The 11,517-nt window shown below is 47.0% G+C and overlaps 1 protein-coding gene across 1 annotated transcript; it reads left to right on the top strand.

Moving 5' to 3' along the window:
• The first annotated feature begins 220 nt into the window (after positions 1 to 220).
• LOC119394646 (uncharacterized) lies at positions 221 to 6,139 on the top strand. Its single transcript, XM_037661963.1, has 2 exons — positions 221 to 1,906; positions 6,083 to 6,139. Exons 1-2 carry the CDS (start codon positions 221 to 223, stop codon positions 6,137 to 6,139), a joined length of 1,743 nt encoding a protein of 580 aa, XP_037517891.1.
• The last annotated feature ends 5,378 nt before the right edge of the window (positions 6,140 to 11,517 follow it).

Below are 11,517 nucleotides of genomic sequence, written 5' to 3'. Positions count from 1 at the left end.
AACTTACCCTAGGAATATTTCTAGATTTCTCCAAAGCATTCGATAGAATAAACCATGATATTGTGCTAGAAAAACTTCACTGTTATGGAGTTCGCGGTACCGTTTTAACTTTAATAAGAAGCTACTTATCTAATAGGAAACAATGTGTATCAATCAATCGAGAGTTATCATCATCCATGAACGTTAAGAATGGTGTACCTCAAGGTAGCATTTTGCGAGAATGATCCTTATCCCAAAACCGGGTAAAGCGCCGAGCCTCGACAACCTTCGCCCCATATCACTAACGTCGTGTGTCGGCAAGACCATGGAGCACGCTCTGCTTAACCGCTGGCAAGCCCATCTAGAGCAGAAAGAGGCATATCCACCGTCGATCATAGGATTCCGCCCACAGCTATCCACACAAGACGCAATGATACAGCTGAAACACCACGTGCTCGATGGCAAGACGAGGGGGACCAGAGCAATTCTTGGCCTCGACCTCGAGAGCGCGTTCGATAAGATCGCGCACTCGGCGATATTACACCAGGTATCACGGCTAAACCTCGGTTTACGCGCTTACAACTACGTTAGAGATTTCTTGACGGACAGACGGGCCGTTCTAGTGGCGGGAGACCTCGAGCTAGCAGAGCAGACGTTGGGAAGCACCGGCACCCCGCAAGGATCGGTCATCTCGCCCACGCTCTTTAACCTGGTCATGATCGGGCTCGCGGAAAAACTGCAAAAACTGGAAGACGTCCGGCACACAATATACGCTGACGATATTACCATCTGGGTGCACCAAGGCAGCGACGGCCACATCGAAACGGCGCTACAACTAGCAATCGACACTATAGAGGACCATCTCGTGGGAACAGGGCTACGATGCTCCCCGAAAAAGTCTGAACTCCTACTTTACCGCCCCACGCAAAGGGGTAGACCACTCGGGGGCGGTGGGAGGGCGGCGACAATTAGGCAAGAATATGAAGAGATCAGGCTGCACACGAGCACCGGAGCAACCATCCCGATAGTAAAGAGCATAAGGGTCCTTGGCATGATAATTGAGGCCAACGGCGTCAACGGCGAAACGATTGCTAAGTTAAAGCACAAGACGACTAACGCCATGAGACTCCTCAAGAGGGTTACTAGCAGAAGAAGCGGAATGAGAGAAGAAGGTCTCATACGACTTATACACTCTTTCGTCATGTGCCACATTGCGTACGTCGCGGCATTCCACAACTGGTACAAGGCAGAAGAAGCCAAGATCGACGTCCTCATCCGCAGGGTGTACAAGATAGCTCTGGGGCTACCCGAGTCTACCAGCACTCACCTGTTGCTTCAACTTGGCCTTCACAACACACTCAGCGAAATCGCCGAGGCGCAGCGCACTTCACAACTAGAAAGACTATCGAGCACGAGAGCGGGACGCCAGATCATGGAAAGTCTCGGCATTCGTTACCACACACAACAAGGCCAGAAAGCCGCCGTTCCAGACACGATCAGGCAAACGCTAAGGGTTGACCCAATTCCACGGAACGTTCACCCGGAGCACAACCAAGGCAGAAGAGTGGCCAGGGCCAGAGTTCTCCTCCACACTTACGGAGACGAAATGGGGGCGCGGTTCGTTGACGCCGCTGAATACGCAGAACGCTCACGATTCGCGGTCGCGGTCGTCGATTGGAAAGGCCAAACGAGAATATCGGCAAGTATACCGTGCGAGCACGCACAAGAAGCGGAGGAAGTGGCGGTGGCGCTCGCACTCACGGATACGACGTGCACGACGGTCATCTGCGACTCGAGACAAGCAATCAGAAACTTCGCCAAAGGATGGATCTCGCGACGAGCGGCCCGAATCCTACGCAATAGCCAACTCCATCGAGTGGTAGATTGTCAAACCAGGCTCATCTGGTTTCCGGCTCACATGGGAGAGGTATCAGAGACTCAACGCAACCTAAACGAGACGGCACACGCCAAGGCGCGCGAGCTCACAAACCGCACCGGCGACCGTCGTCTATGGGGCAACACCAAAGACCGCTTGACCAGCTATAATGAAATTACCAAGGCCTTCTGCCTGGCCCGCCGAACCTTTCCTCAGCCCAGCGACAAGCTGAACAGGACGCAGGCGGCGGCCCTCAGACAACTGCAGACGCACACGTACCCCAACCCCGCACAGTGTAACAGGCTCTACCCGAGTACATACCCGACAAATATATGCAAGATCTGCCACACTGAGGTCGCCACATTAAATCACATGCTCTGGGACTGTGACAAAAATCCGGAAGGTGCTAACTCCGGAACCCTTCCGCCGCGGTGGGCCGCTGCCTTGCGCAGCCCCAGCCTCGGCGACCAACTTTGGGCTGTCCAGCAGGCCCGCGAGGCGGCGGTGAGGCAAGGCCTCGACGTCCCCACGTGGGAGACCTAAAGCCCAGTCGGCGAAAGCTCTGCCGGACCATCAATAAAGTTGTTACCAACCAACCAAACGATATTGTACGTATTGACAGCTCTCTAGAATATGTAATCTACGCGGACGATACCAGTATATCTTTTTCTGGGGAAACGGCTGATGACCTCATTGTTTCTGCTAATGAAATACTAAATAATATATATGCCTGGACTGTGGCAAATTCTCTACACATTAATTGCTCTAAAAGCAAGGCTGTACTGTTCCGTGCGAAAGCCAGGTCATTTGAAACGTCTCACAAACTAATACTTAATAACGTTGAAATTAAACCTTGTCAAACAGTTAATACTCTCGGTGTCCATTTTCACGAACACATGGCATGGAATTACCATGCCGAACACATTAGTTACAAACTTTGTAAAGGTTTAGGTGTGTTGCGTCGATGCCAGAACATACTACCTGTGAAACAAAAAAATATTAGTGTACAATGCTCTTTTTTCTTCACATTTACACTATTGTCATCTGGTGCGGTCTACAGGCTCTAAAGCATCTTTAAAGAGCCTGGTTGTGTTACAAAAAAATGCCTTGCGATGCATTGAAGGTGTATCCTATAACGCACACAGTGCTTCAATATTTGCAAAATATAGAATTTTAAGAATTACCAGTTATTGCGAATAGCAGCTCCTGTCAGCCTTTAAATCAGAAATACGCAGATGAAGTATCTTTTTACGCACCTTGGCCACCTTGCAACCAAATCCTGCCAGTCGCATTACTCGGTATACGGAGACTTGGCATGTACCATGTCCTCGCACAAACTATGGATTTGAAACACTACGTTACCGTCTTCCAAGTGTGATGAACATATGGAAACTAACAATTGATAATCTGCGTATATTGTCTAAAATTGAAATGTTAAATCGGATGTGCTGGTTGTGTTGTAAATGAATGTTGGGTGATTTCTGTAATGGTTATTTAGTTTCATTCTTTCATACATTGCTTTGTTATGAATATTTTTGTATGTATTTCAGAGTTGTCATTCTATTATTTGCTGTCATGGGTCGCATGCGTGTTTCTTTTTGTATTGTCGCTTTCTGCTGCCTGTAATTTTTGTAATTTTTGTAAATTTGTAATTTAGATTTTTTTCTGGGTGAAGGGGCCAGTCAAGCTGTGAAATGCAGCTTTTTTCCCTTCGCACCAAACCACGTATACAGTGTGTTTTCATCTACTTGTCACGTGGTTGAATAAACTCAAACTCAAACTCAAACTCACTTCATCGAACTCTAGCTCTGCCTACCTCGACTTCGTTTCCCATCCCCTGGTAGCCATTCTGTTGCTTTTACTGTCCACCGGTTGTCTGTTCTACGCATTTCGTGGCCAGCCTAGGTCCATTTTTTTCGCCTGATGTCAACTATAGGATGTCAGCAAGTGACTTTTACGTTAGCTCTGCCAGACTTACTAGAGCTTTCTACTGACGCGTCGCTGCAAGGAAGGGTCTCATATTTATGTAAATGAGATCCAGGTTTATAGTCGATTAATTGTCGTCGTCGCCCTCATCATCGTCATTCTCACTGCAACCACGCTCTAAGAGTTTTCGTTCGATTGCTCGCTCTGCGATTCTTGAGAAGCATGAATAGTTAAGCCGGTTGGTTCATGTTTAGATGCGAAAAGCCAGCGAAAACGCGAAGCACGGACAAAGAAGAAGGCACACTTTGCGATTCTTATTTTTTTTACAAAGCTTCATTGTTTGGCTGCAAATTTAGCTCAACATCCTGTAGTACCAGTGGAATGCAATAATTGTGCACTTATCGTTCCATAGATAGCGGTGAGCTGTGGCTAATGACTTGATAATGCCTGCGGTAAGCACCTGAAGCCATTTTTTTATCTTTCTTTGTTTCCTTGTGATCACCAGGCTACGATGTTAATAAGAGGCTTAGAAAAACGTGCTCTTGCGCACATTTTATGGGGATTACTATAAATCGGAAATACCCGCTTTCTTTCCAGGTTAGTGAGCTTAGTCTTCTGCATAATTATCTTTAGGCCTACTCTCACGTGTTTTAGCCTGTAAATTAAATGACGACATTGAGTGCTCGTGGAAATTGGGATTTTTCATACTCATTGTCCTCAGTTCAAGCACTCATCCAGGCGACTGCATTTTCAATCTGGCCGTGTGACCTAAAAACCTAAAGAATAGAAGTGTAGCAGGCTAGGTGACTGTTATCTCAAGGTAAGATGCTCGCATATCTCCTCAACTAAACACTCTCTTCTGTCGAGCATTTTGGGCAGTAAGAGAGGCAGAGCAATGATAGCATGTTTGAATCCAATTCAGGCAATCAGGGGGCTATACAGGCGGGTTGTGAACATCCGGACTGTCTTAATAGTTTACGAGGTTCACTCGTCACGATAGAAGAAAACGAATAAACGAGCTTGACTCGTCGTTCACGTGAAGAGGATTAAATGCCTTCGCTTTGCGACACCGGTGATATTAATATCTCTGCATCCACGACAAAACGCAAAGCACGCTTGACGCATCTTTGTACCGCAGCGAAGCCAGCGTTAGGTCTCCCACTCGTCTTTCGCGTACGGCAGCAATGATGCGGACAATTGAGGATCACGGGGCTGTTGATAAAAGCACGCTGCGTCCCAAGCGGAAGCCCACGGAAAAAGTAGTTGCGACGGGATGATCGATGAGCCTGGCGCACCTCCGGCTGTCGTAGTCATAGAGTTTCCTACAATACTTACTAGAGGGAACTCTGGCGCTAGTGTCTATGGGAGCTGCAACGCATGACGCTTCAGCCAGCATGGGAATGATGGGTAGTACACAAATTTGTCTAAACTTCGTTCTTTCGGCTCCGTTTGGCTCTGCGTCGGCTGCATCCGCTTTGTCGCAAAACTAAATTCAGCAAAAGTCAGCAGTTCCACTTCACCACTTTAACTTTTTGAGGCTCACCAAATCAAACCTGGTCACGAAGTTCACAACGGTCTATTCTTTTATCCGAAACAAACGCCAAAACACGGCAATAAACAAAGCCACAAGTACGTTTGAAGCCGCAAGCACGAAGACTAGGCAAATTTGTGTACTACCCATCATTCCCATGGTAGCTGAACGATCGCAGCGCCAGAGTCCCCTCTAGTTAATTTTAGGAAACTCTATGGTCGTAGTGTCATTGACATTCTAGATAGATGGATAGAATGTCCTCTCAGCGATGATGGGCAAAGAGGCTTTTGTCTTGAAGGCTTTTGTCTTGTACTACAGCGTTAGAAATGGGATTGATTGCTCACGTACGTGTGCGCTCTATAGCGACGCTGTTCATTAACTGCCACAGTTGTGCTCTTGTAGAGTCCACCGTCCATTTATTTTGTCAAACTCAACATCAGATGCGTTGTAGTGGCGCTGGCAGGAGGCTTGCACCACTGAATTATCGTGTCGAAATGTGTAGGCAGAAGAGAAAGCTAGAAAAGAAATAGAAATACAAATAAATTCAACAAGTTTACGTCCGGTTGACCATCCTGCAGTTGGGGAAAACGAATTTAGAATGGTACAAAGAGAGATAATCAGCTTGAACGTATACGCATGCGAACACGCACAAAGTGCCTTACCCTGCCTGGACGCAGATTAGAAGCAGTATCGTAAGGAGAGTTCTGAGGCAACACGTAATAGCAATAGGCGCTTTTAGCTGACCGTATTTCGCCTCTCGCTCCGCTCAGCCAGTTGGTGGTGGCGCCACTGAGCATGCGCCAGACGGTCAGGCGCTGAGCGTGTGACCGGACCGTCGCCCTCAGCCTAGGCTGCAGCGAGCGAGGGATCACGTGACACGAGGAGAAACAACCAAAATGGCGGCCTCTTGTGCCGCGAGTCCGCGCTGCTCGGAAAACATAGCGGTTGTTCGGCCAACACGCAAGACCCGACGACACTTCAGGATACACGAGGATCTGTGCCTTCTCCGAGAAGTCGTCGCAGCCAATCCCTCTGAAAATCCGCGCATGTGGGATGCCATTCTACGAAATGTCATTGCAGTGATACATCGAGAGCTGACACATCGGGCCATAAAGGAGCGTCTCGAGCTGCTTCTTTGGTACTTCCGTCAACAGGACTCAACAAACTTTCGCAAGTAAGCGATTTCATGTACAATAGTAAAAAATTAGTTTTTAACAGCTGCGGCTCTCCCACCTATTCAGAAACGCTCTTTAGTTCAACTTGCCACAAGGCAACGCGCTGAACGCTCTGCCCCAGGGCAGCGCGTCTAAAACGCGTTTGTGCTGCTTGAAAGCGGTGTCCAAGTTCAAGCGCTTCTGAATACGGGGGTAGGCGTCCATACTGCGTGAGCTCATCTGAGCTAACCCATACTTTGCGTTGCTAGGTCTGAAACGGAAGAATTTTCACCAACTATAACGCCAGCCTTTCTCTGCTGCACTTGGTGATAGGACTCCGCTATTACGTTGCATTGCCTCCGTGATTGGTGCACCAATCACGGAGGCAATGCAAATGGACGATGTTGTTTGATGACACTTGGTGATAGGACTCCGCTATTACGTTGCATTGCCTCCGTGATTGGTGCACCAATCACGGAGGCAATGCAAATGGACGATGTTGTTTGATGAATCTGTAATGTGACGTGATGTTATAAGACAACATAGTGACGCCAAAGAATTTGGCGATCTGTGATGCCATGTTGATGTTCTATTCTTGCGAAAAACTGCTAACGTTGTGTTGTTTTCATAAATGTTTTTCAGTGTTATAGTGCTGACTGCATGTTCATGGCTGTGCGCTGTTATGTGAGCATTACGTTTCGCTTCCCATTTCGTGGTGCCTGTTCGTAACTGTGTTCAGAGAGTTGAAAGCACTGTTGATCAAATTTCTGGTTTTTGAAGCGCCGTGAGAAAGGGGGACGAGCAAGTGCGTAGACATTGTTCATTCTCACTTGCTTTTTTTCAAAGTTCGTCAAACTGAATACCAGCTTCATGGGTTATGCGCAACCTAAATTTTCAGAGCAGCTCCACACAGGAAGAGAGGTATGTTGTACCGGAAGTGATTTCCTCATTGCGAGATTTCATCGCTTATTTGCAGTAGTGTTCCGCTGGGTAAAAATTTTTTAAAATTTCACTGGTTTGTCCTCTATTTTGCTGCAGAAAATCAGTCACCGGCATCACTCCTCTTGGGAATGATTGGAGATGAGGAACCTGAGCCACCAGTCCAAGGGAGTGGTGACACTGCAGTGCCGGTGGACAACAGACAAGATGAAACCACTGTGCAAGAACCAGATGATGTCCAGGCATTTGTGCCGCACCGTCACCGTATCTGTACCCTTGTTCACAATAAAGAAAACAACACCTTTGCATCTCCGGGTTCACTCCCACTTTCAGCGATGTCATTGATCGAAGCAAATTTAGTCCAACTACTGAAGCAGATAAAACCCCTCTTCGGAGCAGAAAATGATGCTTTTCCTTCATTAACAATCCAATATTTTCGAATGCAAATATTTATTTCTGTAACATAAGCAGCTGCTCAGTTTTTAACGAAATGGAATACCCTTCTACCTGGATGCATGTGCATTTCAGGCAGTAAATGCCGGGCCTGCTGTATCTCAGCAGTTAACAAAATGGGTTCAAGAGTTTATAATCGTACTGCTCAGTGTAATTAACGCAGTAAGTCACACAAGAGGCTGTCGTTAAATAAGAACTGTAGTTGCACGAAGTATTATGCATAGTGCCTCTACTCCGAACAAAGCTACCCTTTCGGCTGTGCGAATTGTATCCGCTATGAGCAATGCAGCCTTCAGTCTACGAGTACTCGCTACTCACAAAGGGTACAGGAGAACACAGCGGAACTTAGGCGAGCACAATGTATACCTAACAGCATGAAGACACCATGCATGCACATAAGATTGGATAATTGTAGCTTAGATTGCTGTCCAGCGTCAAGCCAAGGTGACAAAACAAATAAAAAGGCTGATGCGTCAAGCACCACCGTAACGCAAAAATAAATCAATTCGCACTGTTCTAAACAGAATTTCCTTTCCTGCTGCAAGAAAAGTACATTTTTTATTTCCATTTTCAACGTACTTGTGACTTTCATGCACAGGTGGCGTCGCGCTTGCCTTGACCGAAAGACGCTTGGCTAAAACCAACAACGCGCGTTGCGCTCCGGTAACGTTGAGCGTTTGAGCGGAACGGGGAACGGACTGCAGAATCGGTCAGCTAAAAGCGCCTAATGTGCATGCTTTGGAGTTCGCCCAAAGTGCTTGTTGGAAACATATGCGAACCTGGAAACAGTATGAAAAACACACACACACACACACACACGCACACGCACACGCACACGCACACGCACACGCACACACACACATACACACACACACACACACACGCACACGCGCGCACACACACACACACACACACACACACACGCACACGCGCGCGCACACACACACACACACACACACACACACACACACACACACACACACACACACACACACACACACACACACACACACACACACACACACACACACACACACACACACACACACACACACACACACACACACAACTGCGCGCTGCCATGACTATTGTGATGAAAGTTGTACAGGCTTTCTTTGGAGTGTACCGAACGCAATACTGAGCGGAGATCAATGACAGTGGCGTCAGCCGTTCTAATTTTTTCATCTTTATGTTGCGCTTAACCAGGATCATTTCAGCAGAACAAAATGACAAAGAAGGAAGATGATTAGTTGGAATCTTATCTCAAATGATTGGAAAAGAAAACGCGCCAAGATCATAGAAAACAAGGAATGGTGATTTTACGACGAACTATTTACGCCTGAGAGAGAGAGCGAGAGAGGTTAACCTATTATTAGCATCCGGTTCGCTACCCTTCACTGGAATGGGAAAATAGGGCTGAAACAAAACAGCGGCGAAAGGCGGGCTAGCCGGTACATGTCTCAAAGAAAAGATTTACAGCACAAACTCAGGACGAAGACACGAGACGGGTCCTCGTGTTGTCTTCGTCCCGTACTTCCGCTTTTAACCCCTTGTTTGGGAAAATAGGGGTTGGAAAGAGAGAGAGAGAGAGAGAGAGAAAGAAAGAGAAGAGAAAGGTAGGGAGGTTAACCAGGAGGTGGCATCCAGTATGCTGCCTTGCACACGGGTTGTAGAATAGGGCGTTGAAAGAAAAACTATAAAGAGGGTCTTTAGAGTGAATGCACATTCAGTAGAAAACGAAAAAAAAAAACGACACAAAAACAGCCACCCATAAACCATGTACAGCGCCGCTGCATATGTGATACCACCTTTGACCACGTGATCATGCCGCCATTGAGCACTTTCCGGCTTGCTTTCATATATCTAGCTTACAACGTGCTGAGTAAATCCTGAAAGGCATTGCTGTTCTCGTATTAAGGGAGAATTATTAGTTACTGTGGAGACATCAGCAGTCATGCAAGCACTGCGGAATCAGGGCATCGACGAAGCCTATATAAACATAATGGAAGAAATCTACAGCGCATCCACAGCCACTATAGTCCTTCATAAAGAAAGCGACAGAATCCCAATAAAGAAGGGCGTACGACAGGGAGACACGATCTCTCCAATGCTATTCACCGCGTGTTTACAGGAGGTTTTCAGGGCCCTAGATTGGGAGGAATTAGGGATAGGAGTTAATGGAGAGTATCTCAGTAACCTGCGATTCGCTGATGACATTGCATTGATGAGTTACGCGGGAGACGAATTACAGCTCATGATTACTGAACTGGATACGGAAAGTAGAAGAGTAGGTCTGAAAATTAATATGCATAAAACTAAAGTAATGTGGAACAATCTTGGCAGAGAACAGCGCTTCGCGATAGGTGGCGAGACGCTGGAAGTTGTAAAGGAGTACGTCTACTTAGGACAGGTAGTAACCGCGGAGCCGAACCATGAGAGTGAAATAACTAGAAGAATAAGGATGGGATGGGGCTCATTCGGCAAGCATTATCAAATCATGAATGGTAGTCTACCACTATCTCTCAAGAGGAAGGTATATAACAGCTGCATCTTACCGGTACTTACCTACGGAGCAGAAACCTGGAGACTTACAAAGAGGGTTCAACTTAAATTGAGGCCGACGCAGCGAGCGATGGAAAGGAAAATGATTAAGAGACAGGAAGAGAGCAGAGTGGGTCAGGGAACAAACGGGGGTTAAGGATATCATAGTTGAAATTAAGAAGAAGAAATGGATGTGGGCCGGCCACGTAGCACGTCGGCAGGATAACCGGTGGTCATTAAGGGTAACTGACTGGATTCCAAGAGAGGGCAAACGCGTGAGGGGAAGACAGAAAATTAGGTGGGTAGATGAGATTAAGAAGTTTGTAGGTATAACGTGGCAACAGAAAGCACAGGACCGGGTTGATTGGCGGAACATGGGAGAGGCCTTTGCCCTGCAGTGGGCGTAGACAGGCTGATGATGATGATGATGATTAGTTACTAGTCATGCAACGCTTTCTATGGGAAGTGTAAGCGGATGGTTAACGCTGGTGACAGTTTACAAGCAGTGCTGTATTACCACTTAGTAGTGGGCTGAAATGATGGAAGATGTGCGTCAATACTCAATGCTCTCTTGTCGTTCTATGAGGTGCGGCAGATATTAATACAGACGTACAGTACACTGGTGAAGTCGAAACGACACATACAACTTTGTCAAACAGCGCGACAGGACAGGACACAAAAAAAGAAGCCAGATAACTGAGCTCATTTGTCTTAGTTATTTAGTTGCATACTGACCTACCACGCAGTTTGACCAAGGTTTGACCAACGCAAACCAATTCGCCCAGATTTCTACGCTGCTTACTGACGCATACAAGTCTGAAAGCTTAATAAACGCGCTACAGCTGCCACTTCGAATATAAGGTCTTCCTTAGGAAAAGGTGCTCTGCGACTCGTCGTGTGAGGCGAGTTGTCCTGTTTACTTTTCGGAGCAACTCCCTCTGTTCTGATCTACCAAGCGCACAAAATCAATTTCCTTTCGACGTACCCTTCTGGGATTCACTTCTCAAGCAAAGTTTGAGATTGGGAAAGTTCGTGATCCATCTTCTCACAACCAGCGGGGAACGGACAAGGGAAAAGAAAGGGAAAATGCACGAACATAGACGAGCGCTCAAATGCTT

Source organism: Rhipicephalus sanguineus, chromosome 5 (assembly GCF_013339695.2).
Source record: "Rhipicephalus sanguineus isolate Rsan-2018 chromosome 5, BIME_Rsan_1.4, whole genome shotgun sequence".
Taxonomy (NCBI): domain Eukaryota; kingdom Metazoa; phylum Arthropoda; class Arachnida; order Ixodida; family Ixodidae; genus Rhipicephalus; species Rhipicephalus sanguineus.
This window is presented reverse-complemented; position numbering and strand designations above follow the sequence as displayed.